The sequence below is a fragment of the Colletotrichum navitas genome (assembly GCF_030913465.1).
Source record: "Colletotrichum navitas strain CBS 125086 chromosome Unknown LY79scaffold_5, whole genome shotgun sequence".
Classification (NCBI taxonomy): domain Eukaryota; kingdom Fungi; phylum Ascomycota; class Sordariomycetes; order Glomerellales; family Glomerellaceae; genus Colletotrichum; species Colletotrichum navitas.
Window position 1 is genome coordinate 617,841 of NW_026850551.1, and position 23,086 is coordinate 640,926.

At 54.6% G+C, this 23,086-nt stretch overlaps 10 protein-coding genes and 1 non-coding gene across 11 annotated transcripts; 4 read left to right on the forward strand and 7 right to left on the reverse strand.

Moving 5' to 3' along the window:
- Positions 1-71: 71 nt before the first annotated feature.
- Positions 72-1,688, forward strand: LY79DRAFT_576115 (cytochrome P450 78A3; the record flags this gene model as incomplete). Its single annotated transcript, XM_060559767.1, has 1 exon — positions 72-1,688. One exon carries the CDS (start codon positions 72-74, stop codon positions 1,686-1,688), a length of 1,617 nt encoding a protein of 538 aa, XP_060419067.1.
- An 860-nt stretch (positions 1,689-2,548) lies between these two features.
- LY79DRAFT_t36 lies at positions 2,549-2,631 on the reverse strand. The gene has a single exon. It is a non-coding gene; the product is annotated as a tRNA-Asp (tRNA).
- A 557-nt stretch (positions 2,632-3,188) lies between these two features.
- Positions 3,189-3,495, reverse strand: LY79DRAFT_538968 (uncharacterized protein). Its single transcript, XM_060556781.1, has one exon. The coding sequence runs from the start codon at positions 3,488-3,490 to the stop codon at positions 3,218-3,220; it is 273 nt and encodes a 90-aa protein (XP_060419068.1). The 5' UTR covers positions 3,491-3,495; the 3' UTR covers positions 3,189-3,217.
- Positions 3,496-4,675: 1,180 nt separating this feature from the next.
- Positions 4,676-5,734, reverse strand: LY79DRAFT_538971 (uncharacterized protein). Its single transcript, XM_060556782.1, has 4 exons — positions 5,349-5,734; positions 5,197-5,291; positions 4,880-5,173; positions 4,676-4,815 (listed from the first exon to the last, which is right to left on the reverse strand). The coding sequence occupies exons 1-3, from the start codon at positions 5,674-5,676 to the stop codon at positions 5,159-5,161; spliced, it is 438 nt and encodes a 145-aa protein (XP_060419069.1). The 5' UTR covers positions 5,677-5,734; the 3' UTR covers positions 4,676-4,815; positions 4,880-5,158.
- A 378-nt stretch (positions 5,735-6,112) lies between these two features.
- LY79DRAFT_666114 (uncharacterized protein) lies at positions 6,113-6,474 on the forward strand (the record flags this gene model as incomplete). The annotated part of the gene is made up of 2 exons (XM_060563170.1): positions 6,113-6,343; positions 6,466-6,474. The coding sequence occupies 2 exons, from the start codon at positions 6,113-6,115 to the stop codon at positions 6,472-6,474; spliced, it is 240 nt and encodes a 79-aa protein (XP_060419070.1).
- Positions 6,475-6,780: 306 nt separating this feature from the next.
- Positions 6,781-8,854, reverse strand: LY79DRAFT_576116 (tRNA synthetase class II; the record flags this gene model as incomplete). Its single annotated transcript, XM_060559768.1, has 3 exons — positions 6,781-7,737; positions 7,788-8,150; positions 8,210-8,854. 3 exons carry the CDS (start codon positions 8,852-8,854, stop codon positions 6,781-6,783), a joined length of 1,965 nt encoding a protein of 654 aa, XP_060419071.1.
- Positions 8,855-12,213: 3,359 nt separating this feature from the next.
- Positions 12,214-14,400, forward strand: LY79DRAFT_506233 (ANTH domain-containing protein; the record flags this gene model as incomplete). The annotated part of the gene is made up of 5 exons (XM_060553701.1): positions 12,214-12,261; positions 12,343-12,580; positions 12,652-12,842; positions 12,895-13,006; positions 13,055-14,400. 5 exons carry the CDS (start codon positions 12,214-12,216, stop codon positions 14,398-14,400), a joined length of 1,935 nt encoding a protein of 644 aa, XP_060419072.1.
- Positions 14,401-14,900: 500 nt separating this feature from the next.
- On the reverse strand, positions 14,901-15,986 carry LY79DRAFT_506477 (CDK-activating kinase assembly factor MAT1; the record flags this gene model as incomplete). Its single annotated transcript, XM_060553724.1, has 1 exon — positions 14,901-15,986. One exon carries the CDS (start codon positions 15,984-15,986, stop codon positions 14,901-14,903), a length of 1,086 nt encoding a protein of 361 aa, XP_060419073.1.
- A 398-nt stretch (positions 15,987-16,384) lies between these two features.
- LY79DRAFT_287169 (CS domain-containing protein) lies at positions 16,385-17,340 on the forward strand. The gene is made up of 3 exons (XM_060552166.1): positions 16,385-16,457; positions 16,544-16,761; positions 16,913-17,340. Exons 1-3 carry the CDS (start codon positions 16,436-16,438, stop codon positions 17,261-17,263), a joined length of 591 nt encoding a protein of 196 aa, XP_060419074.1. The 5' UTR covers positions 16,385-16,435; the 3' UTR covers positions 17,264-17,340.
- A 1,107-nt stretch (positions 17,341-18,447) lies between these two features.
- Positions 18,448-20,262, reverse strand: LY79DRAFT_506517 (Prefoldin subunit-domain-containing protein; the record flags this gene model as incomplete). Its single annotated transcript, XM_060553728.1, has 1 exon — positions 18,448-20,262. One exon carries the CDS (start codon positions 20,260-20,262, stop codon positions 18,448-18,450), a length of 1,815 nt encoding a protein of 604 aa, XP_060419075.1.
- An 872-nt stretch (positions 20,263-21,134) lies between these two features.
- Positions 21,135-22,110, reverse strand: LY79DRAFT_287215 (uncharacterized protein). Its single transcript, XM_060552167.1, has one exon. The coding sequence runs from the start codon at positions 21,780-21,782 to the stop codon at positions 21,222-21,224; it is 561 nt and encodes a 186-aa protein (XP_060419076.1). The 5' UTR covers positions 21,783-22,110; the 3' UTR covers positions 21,135-21,221.
- Between the last annotated feature and the right edge of the window lie 976 nt (positions 22,111-23,086).

Consider the following 23,086-nt stretch of genomic DNA (forward strand, 5'->3'; position numbering starts at 1 on the left):
CCCACATCTCCTCTCATCTCCCTTTTGGTCCCGGAATCACCTACTCTTCCCCCCCCCAACTCACCCTCAAGATGGACAAGATCTCGTTCGGGTCAGTGATGGTCGCCGCGACAACATTGTGTTTTCTTGCTGCTCGTATGCTAGAACACAGCTTACTCCAAACAGTCGGCATCGCCTGGGCCACCGTTATCCCTGTTTATGTCGTCGTCTGGCAATGTTACATCTTCCCCTTCCATGTCTCTAAGATGCGGCATATCCCCACAGTTGCTGGTTTCCCACTTTGGGGCCAGTTCTTTGAGATCATCTCCTACGAGGTCGGTGAGCCCCAGCGCAAATGGCACAACCAATACGGCCCCGTCATCCGCTACTTCTTCCCCTTTGCCGCCGAGCGTCTGTCTATCGCCGACGACGAGGCCCTCAAGCATATGACGCTCAAGAACCCATACAACTACCCCAAGCCTGTCCGCGCAAAGCTCTGGATGGTCCGGATCCTCGGCGAGGGCGTTCTCCTGGCCGAGGGGCAGGAGCACGTCCACCAGCGCAAGGCCCTGGCCCCCGGTTTCTCTATCCAGTCCATCCGCGCGCTGACACCCATCTTCTGGGAGAAGTCACTCCTGCTAGCCAGATGCTGGCGGGAGGAGATGCGCGCCGACGGTATATCGACCAAGTCATTCGAGGCTCTTGACTGGCTCAACCGCACGACGCTCGATATCATCGGCAAGGCGGGCTTTGGCTACGATGTGAACTCCCTCGAGAACCCGGATGCGCCCCTGCGCGAGGCCTACCGCCTTTGCTTTTCCTTTGATATCGTCTCTCGCATCCTCATCGGTCTCCAGGCTTTCAGTACCATCTTTAACCACCTGCCGTCCAAGGTCAACCACGACTTCATGCGGTCGCGCTCCATCATCCTCGGCAAGGCGACCGAGATCATTGCCGAGAAGCAAGAAGAGGCGGCCAACAATGTCGGCGGCAAGGACATCCTTTCCCTCATAGCGTGCGACAACAAGAAGCTCAAGGAGGCCGGCGAAGCGGGCCTGTCCTTCGAGACGATGCGCGACCAGGTCATGACCTTCCTCGGCGCCGGCCACGACACCACCGCCACGGGCGTCGCCTGGACCCTGCACCTCCTCTCCAAGCACCCCGTCATTCAGTCGCGTCTGCGCGAGGAGATCAAGGACCATCTGTCCTTCCTCCTAGACAAGAACATGCGCTTCGACCCGGACCTCATCGTCGCCGCGGATGCTGACCGGCTCCCCTACCTCGACAACGTCTGCCGCGAGGCTTTGCGCTTCATACCGCCCATCCCTATGACAGTGCGGCAGTCGATCGACGACGACGTTCTGGGCGGGTACAAGGTCCCCGCGGGCACCGTAATCTACGTCCTCGCCAACGCCATCAACCGGCTGCCCATGTACTGGGGCGACCGCGCGGACGAGTTCGACCCGGACCGCTGGGACGACCTGCCGACAACGGCGACCCCCAACGCTTTCATGACATTCCTACAGGGCCCGCGTGGGTGCATCGGGCGTAAGTTCGCAGAGACGGAGATGAAGATCCTGCTATGCTGCCTGCTGAGCACGTACGAGTTCGAGCGGGACTTTGACACGCCTGATCCCGAGGACTGGAAGATGTGGCGGCTTGTGCTGAGGCCCAGGGACGGTGTCACATTGAGGGTGACAGCCATCTGATGATTGTTAAGCGCGGATGTCGATTTAACCCAAAGGGTTTGAAAACAGAGAAAACACAATCTTATGTTACTCCTGCCAGCATGGTTTCATTCACATTCACCAATCATGCTTTGCTTGGATGTTCTTATTTTGTCGGGTGTGTCACCAGGTTTGTGGGGAAGAATTGCCAACAGAAGAAATATGGAGCGATGATGACGAAGAACCGAGTATGAACTAGAAACGCGAGTGTAGACGTCTATCACTCTGCAACATCGAAAACTCTGCCGAAACCAGATTTGGAAAACAACCGGTGAGGTCTTCAATAACAATAGAGCGATATTCGCAATCTCTAGGCTCATCACATGCAAAACTAAGTCAGGAACTGGGTAGCTTTCATTTGGGCCTTGTTTGGCCATCTTCCGTCGAAGAGTCTGTTTACTGTGAAGCCCCCCTGATGTTTAGCGCAAAGTCGACTCAGGTTTCTCAAAGCATTGCTCTTGGTTCGAATATAAGCAATCGCCAACCGGATTCCTGCTGAGCAGGCCAGCTCTAGAGAATATGAGATTTCCAGGGTATGAGCTGCTGCCATGGAGGGCTACCTTGGGTACTCCTAATCGAGCTGCACAAACATGAACCGAGACAAACAAAGTGTAATAATGACCGCTTTGCCTTCTCCGACTCCCTAAAAGTTCCTGAGATTTGCCAAAGTCCACTGCCGGCTTGTTCCTCCCGGACCCGGCCGGCTTGCATCAACCCCACTTGTCTCCATCGCTCGCCACCCGAGCGGAGATGGCTAGGGCACAGCTGAGACTCCGCAGCTCGCCCACAACCTCAAGAAGACAGCAAAAAGAACTTTCTGCCATTGAATGGCTGATGATAAACTCCTCGACGGGGAATTGAACCCCGGTCCCCTGCGAATCGTGAAATTGACAAGCAGATATCCTCACCACTAGACTATCGGGGAATTGGTGGATGTGTTCATCCAGTGATAGTTGGTTGACGAGACTGGTAACAAGAGCCTTTATAAACCCTTTTGCTTATTTTATAGAACAACCAATGGATTGTTTGAAAAGCTATAGCTTTCGGGAGAAATGTCGAAGGAGACATCTGCAGTACGTTTACCAAGTCGTCCGGGTACCGCATGGGACCGACAGGACTACTCAAGCGCCAACCTTCCCAGTTGTTCAGCAAGGACAGGTTTTGACGCAAATTGGCAGCATTTCAATCCATTGTTTCCTTGGAGCTGAGAATTTTCATTCCCAGAATCGAGGCCGGGTTTGGGTCTTGTTTCCATCGCCAAAGTAAGGGCCAAGCAGACTCCGAAGTCAAGCGAGTTTCCGATTCTGCTGTGCAACAGAAAAAAAAAAGCTATTGATCAACGATGAAGTATCCCTAGAATGCTGTAACGATCAGATTCCTTCCTCTTAACTCTCCATATTATGAAGCCGCCTCACCCTAGTTTACAGTAACCGGGTTACAAGCCACAATACCGACACAATCCAACAGCCCTGGAAGAGTCACACTGGGGCTGAGAACCGGCGCGACGTTGATCAGTGAGCCGCCTCCGTCGGATCCCGCCTGCTGCTGCTGCGGCGGCGGCGGCGGGTGGGAGGCGGCGTTTGTTTAGGCCGGCTCAACGGATATGGGCTTTGGGTCCCGTTGTCCACCGTGGCCGGGTTGCAGATGGCAATGCCCAAGCAGCCGACCACGCGGCTGGGCGAGCAGATCTTGGGGTTGACTTTGGGATAAACGCTGACCTGGCACCGCGCGATTGGCCGGGCGGTCGTCGGTGCCAAGAGGAGTGCGATGGAGACAGGATGCATCTTGTCTTTGGGATTGGTTAATGGGAAAGACGTTGGTTGGACGAGAGACGAGACAACGACAGATAAGAGAGGCTCGGACAACGACAGATAAGAGAGGCTCGGACAATGGGTAACGAGACTCGAGAGACAGTTGCGCGCGCGACATACAACTCACCTCCCAGAATCTGTTCTAACTGAGTGGTCGACTTATAACTGCCGACCCGGCTGGCCCACTGACTCTCTACACCCCAGCACTTCTAAGAACGGAGCCTCATGACGTACAGACGGCGCGAGCCTAGCTGCCAGCCTCCCGAACGGCGAAGCAGTCGCGCGTCTAGCGGCTCTTGGAGGCCAAGGCAAACAGCGGTCCTGCGGAGAGCCGTCATCCGAGGTGAGGCTTGAGCCAACCGGGACCCATGTTGGCCGTGGAACGGCGTTGTGTTCTGGCAGATCTTGGCGCCGGCAGTTATACGCCAGTCGTCCTCGATCAAAATAGCCTGGCTGGCCCCCAACCCTCCCACGACAAAGGCAGCCGTGCCGAGGCTCGTACACTGTTTCCTTTGCCTTGTTGTTCCCCCCCCGGAGCTGTTGTTAGACCTGCTAGGTACTTCGTTATTGTTGCCATTGTTGTAGTTACTTGGGGTAAGAGTATCTTACTCGGGAACCAGTGGGATTTGACGGTCTGTCAAGCCAAACGAGCACTAACTACTGTGGCCGTATGGCTGTCTTTTAAGGAATGCAGCTGAACTTCTTCCCCAAGTTCGATGGGCTTGCGGCATACAACCAAAGGTCTCGCAAGTATGGATGAGCTTGGAATCTTCAAAATTTTCAATGTCGCGGGAGAGATAGCAAAAAAGTGGACACATCGTCGCGAGTTGGTGAGCGTACAGAGATTCGAAGGTCCAGGTCAGTCAGGCATTGGAACACGGCCGAACCTAGGAATATGTCACTGGCCTGCATAAATTAGAAAACGAAGGTGAACTTTCAGACTGTTGTACCCAGCGACCCATGTCGTCTCGAAGTCTTTTGATGGCGAGATTCTTCTTGCTTCAGACACCGCTGATTCCTTGCTGCGAAATAATGTTGTAATATGACCTCTCGCCATATTGAGAATATCCGAATGAGTCAACAACCAGAGCCTCTGGATTAAAGAAAAAGGAGGAGTGAGCCGACTCTACAAAGCATCAGGAGCACATATCAAAAAGAACGGCAAGAGTGATCTGACTTCCAAGTGAGGCATCTAGTAGTATTGACGCCGATTCTTTCAGTCAACAGGTGGTCAACGAGCATCGTAAATATCCAGTCGCTCTTGTTTCAAACACCCTCTCGATAGGTAGCAGCGGTTCCTAACGTGTAAGTTGATTAGCGATATGTCAACGTTTCCGGGCAATAAAGTTGATGCATGCATACAACACAAGACATAACGCTAGAAGCTAGAGTGAGGAGTGCAGCCTCATCGCCGAGACCTACTGGGCTTCTTCCTCTTCTTATTCTTCTTCATTTTCTTCTTCTTCTTTCTCCTTGAGCTAAGGAGCCTAGATACAAGTACAAAAAAGAAAGTACACATCAGTGCAAGGCAGTTAGTGACCTCGCTAACGTTATTAAAGAAGTGAGAAGCTGATAAAGGAAGAGTTGGATTCCTTGAGCTAAAGTCTTTCGGCTGGAAGACATTACAGCTTGCCAGGGAACCTAATAATTCATCGACTTTACGTAACCCCCCCCCAAACCATCGGAAATACTAAAACAGTTTGCGCGTTGTCTCGGTTCTGCCAGAAGCATGATTCCATCGTGGGCGCCAAAACAGGGGTGGAGTGGACTTTGACTGTACAGTTCTGTCAGGAAACGGAACGAGGCGTGTCCGTGTGACTTGGTGATATACCATTGGAAGAATGTGAGAAGTCGCGAACTGTAAGCAAACAGACGAAAGCCTCAGAGGGCTGGAACCGGACGGGGTAAGCCGCATCAAACGAAAAGGCCAATGAGACCGGCACGTTGACGGAGCAGCATGCGACGTACCAGACACCTTGATCTCCTCTTTCTTTTTGATACTGCAACATGATTCCCCTTCCGTCATGCGAGAAAAAAAGTCTCTCCGGGCCGAGCTTTTCAACCCAAACCCATGTTCCCTGGAGCAAGCACCGAAAGCGTAGATGAACAAAAGGTTGTGGCTCACGAGCGATCTGGGAAGGTCTCAGCCAAACTTTCATGCTCAGGCTGGTATGTCGTCAGAACCGTAAGAACCCCCCTTCCAACCCCTCCCCCCTCCTCTTCCCCTCCCCCTTCTGAGATGAGACAAGTGATGTGATGTCAAAACCTGACGAGGCAGACGTGCGAAGTTGAGGCGTTGATAGGTGCGATCAAGCCACAGGTGCGTTCTGCTGGGCAGGGATCCACCTTCCCGCTTTATCGACCTCTGACGTCACCCCGCCTCGAGCTCACCTTGACGTTGCTCCCCTCCATCGTCCATAAGAGGGCCCTGGTCGAAATCAACTTACACGCCTCTCTCCTCCATATATAAAGATACCAAAAGGAATCCTACACTTCATGCCAAAAAAAACATACCTCAATCAATCACTGAAGAAGAAAAAATATCTCTTTCGTCCCCTAACACAACCAAACAACCCATTTAAAAGACCATCCACCATGCCTGTCGGAAACAACGACCAGAACACCGGTGTCACCGGCGGCGCCAAATTCGTCACCTCGGCCCTCGGCAACACCGTCGGTGGCCTGACCAAGACGGTCGGCAACGTCACCAGCGCCGCCACCACAGGCCTCGGCGACACCATCACGAGCGCCACCGGCTCGGCCGGCCGCCCCGTCGGCGACGGCATCACCAACCTCGGCCAGGGCCTCGGGGGCGCCCTCAACCAGGTCGGCAAGGGTGTCGAGGATGCCGGACAGTGGAAGAAGTCTTGAACAGCGGCGAAATGAGCACGGTGAATGAGGAATAACTGGCGAGGATGGATTGGGAGATTATTTACTTGTATTATTAGGAGCGTTAATGGAACAGGGACTCGGAATGGAGTGAAACCTCTGAGAATGATACCTAATTTGATCTGCTTGGACATACGTTATGACTACTGGTGATATGTCATTGCTTTGTGTTGGAATACTGGGTACAAGACACGTGAACTTATTCCATCGTGGGTTAGACCCAAAGAGAAAGAGACAAAACATGTTGTTGCCTCTTATCATCTATTTCTCTATACCCGCGCCGTAATGATGCATGAATGTAGTGTACAGTATATTACAGATATGTGACGGTTTGGTACAGCAGACGATGGAGTGGAGTTGGCCGTCCAGGCGCCTCATTCCTTCTTGCGGAACTGAAGGTTATACGTCTCGAGCTGCTCTTTGGTCATCTTCCCCGGGCCTCCGGCGAACTCGTCGACGCCGTTGTTGTTCTTGGGGAAGGCAATGACGTCCCTGACGGACGACGAGCCGCTCAAGACGGCGACGAAGCGGTCGAAGCCGATGGCGAAACCGGCGTGCGGCGGGCACCCGGCACGCAGCGCTTTGAGCAGGTGGGAGAACTCCTTGATCTTGTCCTGGCTCATCTTCAGGATGTCGCGGAAGATGAACTCCTGGATCTCGGCGATGTGGATACGTCGGCTGCCGCCGCCGAGCTCGACGCCGTTGAGGACGAGGTCGTAGTGGTCGGCCTTGGCCTTCAGCGGGTCCTTGAAGAGGAGCTCAAAGTCCTCCTCCGAGTGTGGGGCCGTGAAGGGGTGGTGGGTCGCCGAGAAGCCCGAGGCCCCGCCCTGCCCGACGTCGCCCTCCTCTTCCGGGGTGAACATGGGGAAGTCGGTGACCCAGAGGAACTTGAAGCTGTCGTCCCTGTCCAGAAGACCGGCCTCCACGGCGGCGTGGTACAGCGCGATTCTCGTCTCGCCGAGCTTGGTCGAGCCACCTTGCTGGGGCTGGTCCTTGCGCGCCTGGAACAAGATGATGTCGCCGTTGTTCAGCTCCGAGAAGCCCGCGTCCTCTGGCAGAGCGCCGAGAATGCTGTCCAGTCCTTCCGGCCCCAATGCCGAGAAGCCGTTGAGCGGCTTGCTGCTGTCAAACACCAAGGCCGTGGGTGCGCCGTCCGGGTTCTGGGACAGGCCCTTGGGGAGGTTTTCCATGAAGTCGATCACAAACTTCCACACGTCTCGTCTATCAACGTCTTCGTGTGGGCTGATTTTCCAGACTTCGACAATCGGTGACTCGAGGTCCGTGATCATGCTGACAAAGTTCTTGTTGAGGTGCTCGTCAACCCGGCAAATCTAAGTCATGTTAGTAGCCGATATTATATCTGCTATCGAATGGGACTGACTCTGTTTGGGATGCGCAGGTCCGGTTTGTCGGATCCGTAGAGATCCATGCAGTCGGTGTACTTCATCCTCAGGAAGGGCGTAGAGATCGCGGGGTACTCTTGGTAGATGGGCGCTTTGGCGTCGTCCTTGGCGCTGTCCTGGATGCTTTGCTCCCAGTTCTGCATGCAGTCAGATTCGGCGTCAGAAGCCACGGAACACTCGAAGATACGGACTTGCAATGATGCTTTCCTGACTGGCGCGAACGAGTCTTTGCCCACTTCCATGACATATAGTTCTCTCAATGTGTCCCACGCACGACCCACGACGTACTCGACGTCCTCCATGATGGTCACACCCGTTGCGAATGACTTTTCCATATCCAGCTGAATGGACGACGGGTTAGCAATGGGATTGGGATTCGGATGATGTACTAGACGCATACCTGAGTAAACTCGGGCTGACGGTCCGCGCGATGGTCCTCGTCGCGGAAGCAGCGCGCGAACTGGTAGTAGCCTCCCATGCCAGAGGCCATCAGGACCTGTTTATATTGCTGGGGGCTCTGCGGCAGGGCGTAGGCGTGTCGCGGGCGCCTCGTAGGAACAATAAACTCTCTCGCGCCCTCCGAAGTAGACTTGAAAAGGATTGGCGTCTCGACGTCCATGAATTCTCGATCCACCATCGCCTGTCCCATAGTGGACTTGAGCTGGGCACGGAAGCGGAGTCTCTCCCTCAGCTGCTGGTGGAATCGCAACTGCAAGTGACGCTGTTCGGGGGGGAAAACGGTATCGGGGCCGATGATGATGTCCTTGGGAAATGGGTTTAGGTACTGTATCGACTCCATGTCCATCTCGAAGCGTGCGGCACCTGAGGCCTCCGTCACAACACCCTTGACCAAGACGGCGCTGAAGGGACGTATCTTGGCCAGAACAGCCGCATTCTCGCCTTTGGCACAGATCTGCCCGATTCGTTCTCCATTGCGCTCCAAGTGGGCGAAGGCTAGGTTCTTGCCGACCTTTCTTGTTCGACCGATGTGTCCGCTGACAACAATTTCGCTACCTGGGTTGGTCCAAGTGTCCGGGGAGGACATCTGAGGGAAGGCGACTGTTTGAGAGAGAGAGAGAGAGAGTCAGCAAGACGCTTCCCAACTAGCCTGCCATCCTTGAACTTGCTCACAGCACTCCTTGAATTCCCCCGATAACTGTGTATGCCTCGACTCGTCTTGGACATTCCTCGTTTGTGTTGTTGACAGACAGCGTGCCCGGGGGCTCCGCGAAAATGATGCGCTACATGACGGTTTCTGTAGGAGAGAGGTGCATCGGATGAGGGGTTGCGACTGCGGTACCCGGGGTTGCAGGGCAGCCAAAGTTCTACCGCGACAACATTGGCGAAGCATCTGGAGGGTGGGACAGAGGCGGGGATGGGACAATCAAAGGCGCAAGAGTTTCCGTTGAAGCTAAGGATGTACGGCGACCGCCTCTGCAGCTTCAATGGTTTCCAATGGCGAGGATCAAAGTCGTTATGGCTGGCTCAAGATTAGGTGCGAATTTGTGACATTGAAGCTATCGCAGCTCAGCCCACTACTGTAACGAGACCCTGCAATGATTTTTGGATCCAATGGGGCAGAGGTGGATTGCCGCTGTACGGCGCTTCAGCTAGATCGGTAGAAGGGCACCGTTAGTTGGTGCTTGCAGGCTGCACCTGAGGCAGCAGGCAGGCAGGTCCCCACCAAAAAAAAAAAAGTGATTGGCGCGGGGCAGATGTTCGATATAAAAGTCTTTGTCGCGAGCGAGCTCTTAAAACTTTCTCTCCTTTCCTCTTTATGATTCTTCCATTTCAAAAAAGTGTACGTTTGGTCTCCCCTCACCACCAACCACCCTACGGCAACCAGTGCGAAGATGACAAGCTAACAGAACGGTTTCCAGGTGATGATAGCCACGTGGATAATATGATGCAGCCACCTCCGTCTGAGGCATCCGAGCTCTCCCCTTCGGGCGGCTTCAGGGCAAAGGTGCCAAGGGCGGAGGGGGCCATGAAATAGGCGTTCGACACGACCTTGTTACAGCATCGGACGCGATGAAAGGCAACTCTGATTTTTTTCACGAAATGGAAGATTTTTATGTGGGGTCTGGGGGATTTTCTACTACAAGACGTCTGTCGCGGCCATTGGATATCAAGTGATGTCGAGAGTCTCGTCAACGTCACCTTGCATGAAGGCGCAGCCTCGGTGGGATACGTCGATACGTTTTTCCCTGACGCGGCACTGCCCAGAGAAGGCGGTGGATTGCAGCCACACAGTTGAGATGGTCGGCAATTCCTTTCGAGCTGTTGGAGACTGCGTGGCAGACAAAGAATGGAGAGTCTATCCGAGACTGAGGCCCCGGTAAGAGATGGCCACAGGTTCTGAATACGCACGTGTACAGTAGAGTGTTTAGTCTCGTCGATGCATGTACATGGACGAGGATGGCGCCCTGAGCGGGCTGCCAGTGTCTATTCCTAGACTAGAAGAAGCATCAATAAGACCGATGATGAGAGCAAACGACAAGGTCTGTGCTCTGAATGCCGTGCGATTGCGATGTCGCTGCATGTGAATGGAGATGATTCAGCGATTCAGCAAACCCCATGTCCCCCCAAACTGTTTCAATGTCACGGTTTTCTGTTAGATGGGCTATACATGCCCCTCGCGCTGTTGACTGTGAGGACGTAGGGCCTTCAGGCATTGGATGGACAATGGCCAGCATGATACTTGGCCGATTGATGCTCTTATTTTATTTCCGATGAGAGAGGCTCTCTCCGAAGGGCCAGACATGAATGATGAACCGTTACTGAGTGCTTAGAGGCAGAAACGGAACAGCAACGGCAGGCAGACGATCAATGGTGCCTCTCCCGGCCCTCCCCACACACACCTCGTCAGGTCGTTGGAAGACCCCGGCTCGCCGGACCTGCCAATTCTCGCCCGTGTCATGCCGCGTGGGATGGTCCATCTGTGTACCTTGACTATAGTGATAACACTGCCTCAGTGCTCCGTATCCGCATAACATGATGGAACATTCGACATTCATTGAAGACATGCACTTCGCGGGTGACTGTGCCTGTGCTTGTGACTATGGTGACAGACACGAGCCTCAACTCAAGTGTTCGGGGGGGGGGGGGGGGGGTTCACGTCGCGCGGCCCACCTCGCTCGCAGAAACGGGCGCTAGATTCGAAGGAGCATCGCCCTTTACCATGTACTACTTACTACCTATTTTGGAGAATGTCTTCAGCGGTCGACTTTTGGTTTTGTCGCAGATGCCCTCTCTCACCGGCTGGCGCAAATGCACAGACGCCGGAACCACCTTTTGTTCTGATGGGATCGCTGTGACAGTGACGGTGTGCTGAACTCCCTGCTTGTCACGACGACACTGCGAGCGAGCCCGTCAACGCAGGGTTCCCTACCTATCGCATCAGGTTACGGCCGGCCTAACCGGGGAGTACGTACCTGTACCTGGTACATCATTCATTTGCGCGGACTGCCTGTCTCCCGTTGGTTGAATGCACGGCGCCTCGGGCTTGTTTGCAAAGCCAACACATCAGAGAAACAGATAAGGACATAGCGAAACGGACAGACAGAGGAGGGAAAGAGGGAGAGAGAGAGAGACAGGACACTCACGCCCACACACACATCACACCAGGAGCACACCTCGGCCCGCACCCATTCACCTACATACCTACACTATTACCGCGGTACCACCATCCATCCCATCCATCAACCAAAGCATACCTACCCATCTTCTTACCTAGCAACAGGGTCGCCTTACGTAGGCTCAGCCCAGCCCAAGCCCGACCAGTCGACCTCTCCAAACCAAGACCGTGGCCCGCCCACACACACACACTTCCTCTCCACCCAACCAGCCTGGCCAACGTCGACGCTGACGCTGACGCTGTCCGTCCGTCTGCCCGTCCGTCCTTCATTTCCCGCCCACCCAACGAAGCAAGTCAGGCCTACATCGCGAAACCGATATCCCAATCCGTATCTTTAATCGAAATCAATCATTGCGACCGATCCGACGCCCTGTCATGGCCCCAGGTTCCAACTCCGGAACCGAACCATCCCTCCTGCATTAAAGCATTGAAGCTCCTCGGGGCCCAATTTCGCCCAGTCGAGGGTTTCCCTGGCCTGCAACCTCCGTCGCGCCCCCGTCACCGATACGTCTCCACCTCGCCTGTCACCCACGACCCGAATCGCACCTTACCTACGTCGCCACCTCGTCTTGCTCCAACTCTGTCGAGGAAACCCAGGTTGATCGCGATACTTCACCGAGGCCCGTGACGGCACGGCCAGTTTCTGCGACCGCTTCAGTGCGGCTTTCGTCCGATCCGCCAACGACAACTAGCTTTTCTTCTGTCGCCAGGCTCACCGACTGCCACGAGATCCTCACCTTCTCAGACCGCCCCCAATATCCGCCAACATGTCGAGCTCATTTGAGAAATCAGTCAAGGGGGCCACCAAGATAAAGGTCGGTTGAAGAGAGGGCTCTGGTTCAGCCAGCGCCCCCGTGTCACTCTCCCCGTCGTGTTGCTGACTTTGCATCTCCAAGGCCGCGCCCCCCAAGACCAAGTACATCGAACATATCCTCGTCGCGACACACGCCGGCGAAGCTGGCGTCGCCGAGGTCTTCCGCGCCCTGCAATTCCGTCTCCGAGACTCGATATGGACCGTCGTCTTCAAGGGCTTGATTACCGTCCACCTGATGATCCGTGAAGGCTCCCCCGATGTCACGCTCTCCTTTTTGGCAAGGCACCCGAATACGCTTGCTATCAGCACCTTTACAGATGGTGAGTTCTAGCCTTGTCCTCACCCGCTATGCTGCCCCCTCATACACTCTGATGCTGACGTGGTATTGCAGCCCAGACGCAAGGCCGGAACATCCGCCATTATGCCAACTACCTCAGCGCGAGAGCCAAGGCCTACCGCGAAACGAAGTGCGACTGGGTCCGGACCAAGGAATCGAGGTTGGAGAAGCTCTCGGTGGACAAGGGCCTCCTCCGAGAAACCGAAATCCTCCAGACTCAGATCACGGCACTGTTGAAGTGTGATGTGAGTTTGGGATCCGCTGTCGCTGAGTGCGACGGCTGCTGACCCTCGCTAGGTCCTCGAGGGCGAAATCGAGAACGAAATCACGGTTACCGTCTTTAGACTGCTTGTGCTAGACCTCTTGGCTCTCTTCCAGGCTCTAAACCAGGGAATGATCAACATTCTTGGTAGGTTGGCGAGGTCGCTTCTCTTGTGACAATGACTGACACCAATAGGCACATTTTTCGAAATGTCCAAAGTCGACGCCGAGAGAGCCATGTCAGTCTACCGCAACTTCACAAAGCAGACAGATTTTGTCGTGCAGTACCTCGGTGTCGCGCGACAGTATGAGCATCAAACAAGAGTCGAGGTCCCCAAGTTGAAGCATGCGCCGGTGAACTTGGGTCGACAGCTGGAGGAGTATTTGCAAGACCCAGACTTCGAAATCAACCGGAGGCAGTACATCGCCGAGCAACAGGCCAAGAAGAGCGGGAAAGGAGGCATCTCAAAACCGTCAAGCAGTGCGTTCGACTCGAAGCCGACGCCCGCAGCCAACAACCCTTTCCCGAGCACCAACGGGTCTGTGCAACCAAAATCAGAGACCGCCAAGGGTCCTGCGCCAGATTTGATTGACTTCTTCGAGTCCATTGAACAGAACCAAACGACGATGGCTTCCAACCCCCAGCAACACCAGGAGAATCAGCAGCAGCAGCAGCAGCAAATGCCTATGCAGACCGGGTTCGCATCCAACAGCCCGTTTCAGCCGCAACCTACGGGTTTCCAGCAGAACGGCTTCGCACCACAGCAGACCGGCTTTGTACCGCAACAAACGGGCTTTGGTGGTAACCCGTACCAGCCGCAGAGCACAAATCCATTCGGTCAGCTTCAACAACAGCAGCAGCAGCAACAACAACAGCAACAAGCGCCGCAGCCGCAGCAACCCAGCTTTACCGGAGCTGGGTTCGGCGGCTTCACCCCTCAGCCAAGCTTCCAGCCAGGCACGCTTGGCTCAATACCTCAAGACTCGGTGGCAAGCTTCCCGACGGGCAACACGAGCATGCTGAGTCCCCAGCCCGGGCAGCAAAACACCAACCCCTTCAGGGCATCCATGATGATGGCCCAGCAGACGGGCATGTCCAATAATACCGCGCTTTCCAACCCGACGAGTTCCAACACCCAGAGGCAGTCAACGAACCCCTTTGCCCGATCATCACCACAGGCGCAGCAGCCTTTCGCTCCCGCCCCTAGCAACTCGCCCTTCCAGTCGCAGCCCCAGCAACAGCAGCAGCCGCTGCAGCTTCCCCCGATGGCTCCACTGCAACCTATGATGACGGGTACTAATCCTTTTGCGAAAAGCTTCACCGCATCTCAGTTACAGCAGCAACGGCCCGCTACTAGTTCCGGAGCCCTTGCCCCGCAGCCGACAGGGACTACGAATCCTTTCCGTCAGGGCGCTTTCGTTAATCACCAGACTGGTATGGGTTGGCAGAATAATCAGCAGCCCATTGGCGGCGGTCTGGATAATCTCGAGACGGTACCCGTCTTCCCGCGACCCATGCAGCAGAGCCCGTGGCAGACGTAATAGCATAGGCCCCCAACTAATTGGCCGTCCGTTCCGAATACACTACACCTGTCCATTAAGGCAACCTATTTCAATATTTCGAATCAAAGCGTGGCGTTTACCAGGGTTTTGCTTGTACACTTGAACTACACGTAGTAGACGGCGAGGGCTTGTCACCAAGACAAGAAAATGGCCCCACGACCCGGTGGTGGGACTGGTCTAGGCCGGCAACCATCAAAGCAAGAGTTTGAAAAGAAAGAAAAAAAAATGTATTATCTAGTGAGCATATTCAAGATGTAACTTCTTGCATAGTGGGACTATCGTTCCCCCTGCGCAAACATTCCTGGTGACTTGCCGGGTTCCAGGATAAGGGCAGTAGCCTTTTCTAGTCGTTGTCTTGAAGTTAATTCACATCACATCCCGTTGCCCAGATAACCCCGAACGCCTTCGCTATGCAACCCATGTTTTATCTCTAACCCCCCTCCCCCCAAAACCCAAGAGGTGAGGCGGCAGTCGATCACCTAAAAGACGTCGTCCACGTCCATCCTCTGGGTGGTCTGGCCCGTGGTGGCCACCTGCGCGGCCTCGGTGGTGGCCACCTTCTCAGGACCCTTCTCGTCCTCGATGAAGACGGCCAATCCGGAAAAGGCTTCGAACATGGCGCGGCCGAGGTACTCGTTGGCGCTGTATCCACCGACGACGATGTCGTCCTTTTTCCTCGCCTCGTCGATCCAGTGATTGCGATACTCCTCCGGCGGCCCCATCGCGTACCTCTCCATATCGAGCTTGAGGCCGCCAAATGGATCGTACGGCCTGTTCTCCTCGACGACGCGCTTCTTCTGCTGCTTGAGGCCGCGGATCGACAGACCCGGGGCCGTTGTGGCGTCGGACAGGGACCCGACGGCGGAGGCAAGACGGTTCTGGCCCCGCTTCTTGAGCAGGACGCGGTTCAGCGTCTGCTTGGCCTCCCCGGCGTCGCTGCTCGCCAGGCCGTCGAGCATGGCCTCGCGCAAGCGTTGGCCCTGCTGCTTCTCGGCGGCGTCCTCCTGCATTGCCTGCATGCGCCGCAACCGGGCCTCCTCCTTCTCGGCCTCGAAGCGCGCGACGCGCTCGGCCTCGGACTCCTTGGCCAGCCGCCTGTTGCGCTCGATCTCGGCCTTGTGCGCCTGCTCCCACTCGATGAGGCGGGCCTCGGCGGCCTTCTTCTCGGCGTCGGTGCCGGAGATGAGGTCGAAGGTGAGAGTCTCGACCCATTCGAGGTAGCCGTTGTAGTCCTCCAGGGTCTCGAAGTCGTCCTCGACCTTATTGAGGACGGCGGCGACGCGTCGACGGATGTCGACCTCGCGCTCGACGGAGAGGTCGCCAAAATAGGCCGACTTGAAGCCCTTTTTACGCAGCGTCCGGTGGCAGCCGGCGTAGGGGCACTGGTTGGGCCCGTCGGAGAAGATGCGGGCGACGCAGTTGGCGCACATGGGGTGGTAGCACTCGGGATTGATGAGGAACTCGAGGTCCTTGTTGAGGTAGCGCATGGTCTTGCATACGGGGCAGATGTCGTTCGTCGAAGTGGGCGCGACGCTGGCGGTGTTGGAGGCGCGGCGGGTCGCCATGATGGCGGCGGCGGCGACGGCAGCGGTTGTTCGTCGTGTCGCGGTAGAAAGGCGGGACGGGGGTTTCGAGAATGATTCGAGGAGAGTGGTGAAGATTGATCAGGGCGGCATTGGAAAAGAAGAAGATGTCCTGCACGATGGTTTGCTCCTTCCGACAGGTGTCAAGAGGCAAGGCTCCTTCTTGCTTGCGTTGGAGAGGGTTAATTGTATTCTGAGAAATATCGCGTGAGGCCCCCCCAAGGTTCTTTGATGTAGACGTGCAAGGCTGACGGACAGATTTTATTAAGCGGGTATGATTGGCTGGAGCTGTCGAACCAGGTGCAGGGGCCTGGGTCAGGGGTCTTCGCAGCTACCCCTCCAAAAGATTCCATCAGCCTTTCTGTTCCTTGCTGTTTCCACAGCTTTCGACCTTACAAACCCCCACCGTCTCAGCAAAACAACGAGAAAACATGGCTGACAACGACAAACCCGGTGCGTCGCCCATTCTCTGAGATCGCTTCTGAATACCGGAAGCGCAGACGGGACGTGTAGATTCTTTGGAGCTGACGCTAACCGTGGGCTCTCGACAACAGAACCCACCCCCGCCGAGCAGGCCGCCGCTCGTGCCAAGGAGGAGGAGGAGCAGAACGCGCTCCCGTACAAGTGGCAGCAGACCATTGGCGACGTCGACATCACCTTCAGCGTCCCCGGCAACTACAAGAGCAGAGACCTCGTCATCGACCTGAAGAAGACCAAGATCTCGGCCGGCGTCAAGGGACAGGAGCCCATCATCAGCGTTAGTTGGCCCCCTCCCTCCCCCCCATCCTTTCTACTCCTCGGCCCAACCGCCAGGTTGTTTCCCTTCTCGAAAGAGCGTTTCTCTCCACTCTACCCGCACTACGAATCCGCAACGTCAGGCGCGTGCGTGAGACTGACGCAAGACGCAGGGCGACCTCTCCCACCCCATCACCGTCGACGACTCGACCTGGACCCTGACCTCGGCCCCGGATGGCACCAAGACGGTCGAGATCCACCTCGACAAGGTCAATAAGATGGAGTGGTGGGCGCACGTCGTGACCACGGCGCCCAAGATCGACGTCTCCAAGATCACGCCCGACACGAGCAAGCTGTCGGACCTCGACGGCGAGACCCGCGGCATGGTCGAGAAGATGATGTGGGACCAGCGCCAGAAGGAGCAGGGCCTGCCCACCTCGGACGAGCAGAAAAAGCTCGACATACTCAAGAAGTTCCAGGCCGAGCACCCCGAGATGGACTTTAGCAACGCCAAAATCAGCTAGATGGCTTGTCCCATTTGGAAAAAAAATAATAATACACGAGAGATACCACGCGAGTCCGTTTTGTGCCCACACCACTGAGACGCATGCAAGTCACGATATACAGGAGTGTGCGTTTGAGCTTGATCAAGTCGTCTTTATATTGAGTTGCATCATCTAATCCAGCCCGCGACGGACAGAACTGTCATGGGTGAAACGAATCGCCAAAACCACGGGATGAGCAAAAGCTAAGGGTAACGGCGTCAGAGAGCCCATGTGGAAAACCATTGCTCTTGGATCCGCTAGTAATGGTGAAGCAGATTGAAAGCTGCAGCCCATCAATTGTCAGATGTAAGAAGCGGTCCGTATTTCCGACACGGCCAGCAGTAGCCAAAGCTTTAAAAAGAAGAGGCATACGGCTCAACACCTCACACACTCGTCATCACCAAGAGGCTGCGTGTAGATTAGTAAAGCAATAGCAAAAAAGTCTGAGAAAGCAAGATACGCCAGGCAGGATCCATGGACTACAGAATCGCTGACCCGCACGAGACCCAAACATGAGGGTCTTCTCTATCAATCCATGTTTTCTATCCGCTCTATCCACCCTTTCACGTCCAGATGGATGGCGTGTTGCGGGAACAGATCAAGATGAGGAGGCGGCAATGTGGTCGCCACGCAGGGACTCAGTTGATGTGGGGAAATCACTTTTACCAGAGAAACTGCCAAAGTACGTTAGCCACGACATCTCCCTGATTAAAAATGCAAGCAAGGGGGTGCAATTGGCAACGAGATCAGAAATTAGAACCATATCCACACAGAATGATTGAGATAGGGATAACTGTATAATAAATTGTCTTGGTCATCACTTCGAAGAGGGGGGGTGTGCGAAGAAAAAGTGCAAATCTTACCTGTGCATGACGTGTCAAGGCGATTTACCACTTCAGATACGGCGCGCTGCCTGTGAGGTGAGACCGAGGTGGGTGAAAACTGAAGGATGTGTTAGCCAGACTTCTAGGTAAGAATGCCAAAAGGAGTTGAGCAGTGAGTCCAAAATCAGAAATTAGAACCATATCCACACAATGAGATTGAGATAGGGATAACTGTATAAAAAATGTCTTGGTCATCATATTGGAGGGGAGAAGGGAAAGCGAAAAAGGAAGAAAAGAAAAAGCCTTTTACATACGTAGTGTTTTCGAGGTCCGGCCCGGTTACTGCCTGGAGAGACGAGCAGCCTTGAACTTGCTGATCCGCTGACCACCGTCAGCTTCGTCAAGGGGCCGGACCACAGACGTATCTTCTTGCAGAAAGCCGCCTTGCTTCTGGATGAAATTACGTCGTTGACGGTGGTACTCGTCAGCAAGGTCCTGGTCGATGAACTCGTCATCATAGGCGTCTTGGTCGTGAGGCTTGGGCTCCTTCTCGATGATCGCATCCGCCAGCGTCTTCCCTTCAGGACCAGTCGGGGCCGTCGGTCTGTCCTGGTCGAGGAACCGCGAGGGCACGTCGCGCGGGCCCATGGGAACAAGGCCGTCCTCGACGACAGTCGGGGCGGCCTTCTGTTTCTTGAAACGAGACACCTTCCGGTCGGACTTGGCTCCTGTCTGCTTCGCAGGGCCAGAGCGCTCAACAATGTCGCTCAAAGGCTCCACGAACGGCTCGGGTGCAGCCTGCGCCACAGCCGGTGCCGCGGTAGTTGCCAGGACTTCTGTATCGGGGGCGACATCCAGGCTCCGGGAAAATCGAACACTCTTTTTTTTGTCGTCCGCCTCTGCCGGCGCAGTGCGCAAGATAGATGAGGGGGAAGGTGGTGGCTTGGCAGACTCCACCGCCTTGCCCTTGTCGCCGTGGTTCACAACAATGCGGCCAATGCCTTGCGTGTCGTCGTCGGACTCATCGGCCTCTGCCTCAACTTTCTCAGTGAAGCGAGACTTGACTCCGAGCCGCTTCTCGAGCTCCAACATGCGCTGGTGGTATCCCTCGTCGAGCACGCTAGTCTTGGACCGTCCATACTGGTCCTCTTCGTCGTCGTCGTCGAGGTCAGAGTACTCGTACTCCCAGTCGTCGTCATCGTCAGAACCTTCCTCGAGGTTGAGTTCGGCCACCACTGCTCCTACTTCTTCCATGCCGTACTTCAACATTTCTCGACGGAGAAAAGCATCTTCCTCGGACTCGTCCTCGGGTATAACGGGCGGCTGGCGGCCAAACTCTTCCTGAGCTTTGGCGGTTCGCATGATTTCTTCCACGCGCTGCGCAGCCCTCGGAATCGGCGGCTCCGTCGGTGGCTTGGTGTTTTCGGCGAAAGACACAGACTTCTTGACGGCGACAGTGTCATCCGCCTTGCTCTCGGGCTCCGCTGCTGTTGCAGCCGCGACATGCTCGGCTGGCGCAGTCGTCGCGGTAATAGATGTCTCAGGCACCTCAGCGGTGGGCTCGTCAGAGATATCTTCGACGATGGCCTCCTTCTCGGGTTCTCGAGGCCCCCCAGCGGGAAGATCCTTGACACCTGCCTTTTCTAGGATCTCCTTGAGCTGGGCGCTGGAGTCGCCCGGCCGCTGCAAGCGGCTATTGATGACGTTGCCCTCTTCGTCAAGCTCCTCAATGATCTCCGTTATAGGCAGACCATCTTCGTCCCGGACATCTGGGTTGCTGACAACAGTGGCAGCAGCGTGCTTCTGTTTGGCAGACTCGAGCTGTTTTTCGAGCGTCTCGATGTTCTTGGATACGTAGTCGATACGTCGCGACAACAGGTTGACGATCTGCTCGGCTGGCTTGAGATCGATGCGGCCAAAGAGGTCGTTGATTTCCTTCTTGTCAACGACCTCGCCCTCGAAGTCCCTGCGAATGCGCGCAAGATCCTCTCGACTGGCAGGTTGGGGGACAGACTCTATCTCCTCTTTCAAGGACTCATACTCTGCATCCCATTTTTGCCAGTGCAGCAAGGCCTTCTGCAGCTTGGCAATGTTGTCCTCCAACTGCAAGCGATGTCTTTCGAGGTCGAGAAAGCTATCTCTGACTGCTGCCATGTTGAAGAAGAGGAATGAGGTTGAGAAACGAGACGGGGGGAGCAGAGAGGTAGCGAAGAAAAAAAAATTCCTTGGACGGTAGGGGTTCGAAGCTCGAGGAAAAATTAGGTAATCGATTGACGGAGCGATCTGCATTAGGTAAGCGAAGCCTGGTGGGTAACTTCGCTGACCTCGGACCTCTTCGTCCAGCATTCCTCCTTCATCACCAGGTGGGACAAACTTTTCCCAGGCTTTTCAGTCAAATGCACCGTTGAGGTACTCATTCTTTTGGCAAAATCTCCTGTTTTGTCACAAATTTGTAGAGGTCCAGGGTTTTCAAACCAGTCCTTCCTTTAAAAAAACAAAAAAAAAAAAAAAAACACACACACAGAAAATAATAACAATAACGATTTAGCCGCTGGTCACTCCTTTTGACACCAATATCCTTACACACAAGCTCAAGCAAGCCGTTCTCGCATCTTTCTATGTGTCGTGAGTATAACGGCCATGGTTCCAGCTGCAATTAGACGCCGTTCAAGTGGCTGTCAACGTGTCTCTGACTGCGTTTCATCTGATGAATAAATAGGCCGCGGTAGCCCAGCGACCATGAGATCATTACCTGACAAAGAAAGGCTTACCCACACGTACAGTTCTTAAAACTTCAGCAGCACTTTGTTGATCTATTGTATTAAGCACCAGTCGGCTCTTATGTATCTTCCTTCCCGGCCAACCGTCTAAGATATTATTTCTCTTCACTAGCCAAAGAACACGGTGCCTGAGATACGAATCATAGCTCGGTATGACCATGAAGCCCCGAAACGTCACACCTAGTCTTTTTCTCTTTTAATCTTGATATCTTCTCCTGGTTATTCAGCCGTTGATGAGTTGAGCATTTTGTTTGAATGGCTGACTTGAGGCTGGCCGCCAAGGAAGCCTACTTTACCCATCTATTAGGGATTCAGGGTCATATACCCCGGGGTCTACGACAGGTCTAGACTTGACGCCAGTCTAGGATCTGGAAGATTTGCCACAATCATATCCGACCTATAGGCCGGGTTGAATGGTGTTCGGAAGAATCGGCAAGTCGATTCGGTCCAGCGTACGCCAGCAGCGAACGGAAGCCCCAAGTCCGGCGGTGCCCACCAGTATAGTCCTTGCTGCGGATTATGTCTGATTTGGCATATGCCGTAGTACATGGATTCGACGTCCCTGGTCAAGCCGTAGAATTCGGTGATGATCTTTGGAGTGTACAGCAATCGATGGTCTGGCTGGGTGAAGAAGTGCTGGCACCACTGTGTGAGTCGTCCGATCTCTTGATGGTTGAGGAGCATCACCAACTTCGGGCAGTCTTGAAACGACGTCGTGGACAAGGGTCCTATGGGTTGCTGAAATGGAGCCGGATTGATCCAGTGACAGAGGAAGGTCTCCAAGTTTTCTGGCTGTGTGACCTCCGCAAAGAGTGTTGCTGCAGAGTTCCCACTCAGCCTCGTGCCTGGCGGGCAGGCCAGAAAGACGAAATGCTTTGGTGTTTGGTTCATCATGGGTGTTCGTTAGGGTGGTCTCGAAAGATGGTTATATGAAGTAAAGGTTCTATGTTTGCGTGATGACGGGGGTGTTGGGATCTGCTGATATGGTTTCTGGTGTGCCTTTTCTCCGATGGCTGTGTGCGCAACAATGCCTTTTGATGCTTCGCGAAGGATGCAACAGCAGTATATTTCTTAACGCAAGTTCATCTTATGAGGGGCAGCAAAAACTGTTCGTACTTGCCATCGTCTTATGATTTAGTAGTTCCATAGTAACGACTGCGGTTATGTTGAACCTACCGGCGACATACGAAAGCATCGCAGACTGCCGAGAATCAAGCTTTTCTTATTTGGAAGATTTTTTTCACGTGGGATATAAGGTGTTAATCACTGCCTGTAAATAACGGCCTCTTTTTCGCGTGACACGTTTTGCCATGATTACCGATAGTTAATTGGTTTTGAGGGGGAGATACAAACCACCCGACTTTCAGATGGCAGTTGTAAGGCAAGTCGTTGAAGTGCATCGCTCTCTGCCAAGACGTATAAGTGGCATTTACGCTTCCAGATTGGATTGGCAAGCAGGTCTAGGCAGGAATGAAGGCTGCTCGTCACTGTTTGGGGGAAGGGGGATAGACAACCGGCTCGTTTGGGAAGAACAAGGCAAGCGAGCAGCTCTCACCCCGGCTCTGCGAGTGTATTTCAACGATTATTACGGACCAGAACCCAAACTAGGTCCTGGCAAGCGATTGACTTAGGCGCACGCGGTCTCGCGCTTCTTTTGGGGGAGAGACGGATAGACGGATAGACACCCCATGGGGTGACAGAGCCGCGCGCCGTCGGCGAAACTCCGCAAGACTCCGCACTGATCTCCCATTTCGTCACTGTTCGTTTACACGTATGTAAATTGTATGCATGCTCCGGCCGGCTCTTTTGTCTCGCAGCTTCTGGTCACCTTCTCAGGCCAACCATTTTCCATCTTCGCCCCCCCCCCCCCCTTCTGGATTAGCCTTTGCGGGGAAGCTTAGCTACACCGCAGTGCGGTTCGCCCCTTGTCACATTCAACATGGGTTTTTGCTTGCTGCGAGGCAAAAATCAGCAGATATTCGCTGTTTACTGGGCTGTGAGAGTTGCGCTATTTTGCTCCGATGACAATGACGCCTGATAATGACTGGTTCAATTGGCGGCGATGGAAGGGTATAAGAGAGGATGATAGTATGACGTTCTGGACGACTTCGATATGGTGGCTCGCCGCACTCATCGCCCTCTCGCAGTGTCTCTGGATGCTGTGCTCGATCCGAAATCCTAGAAAGCCGTATGGCAAA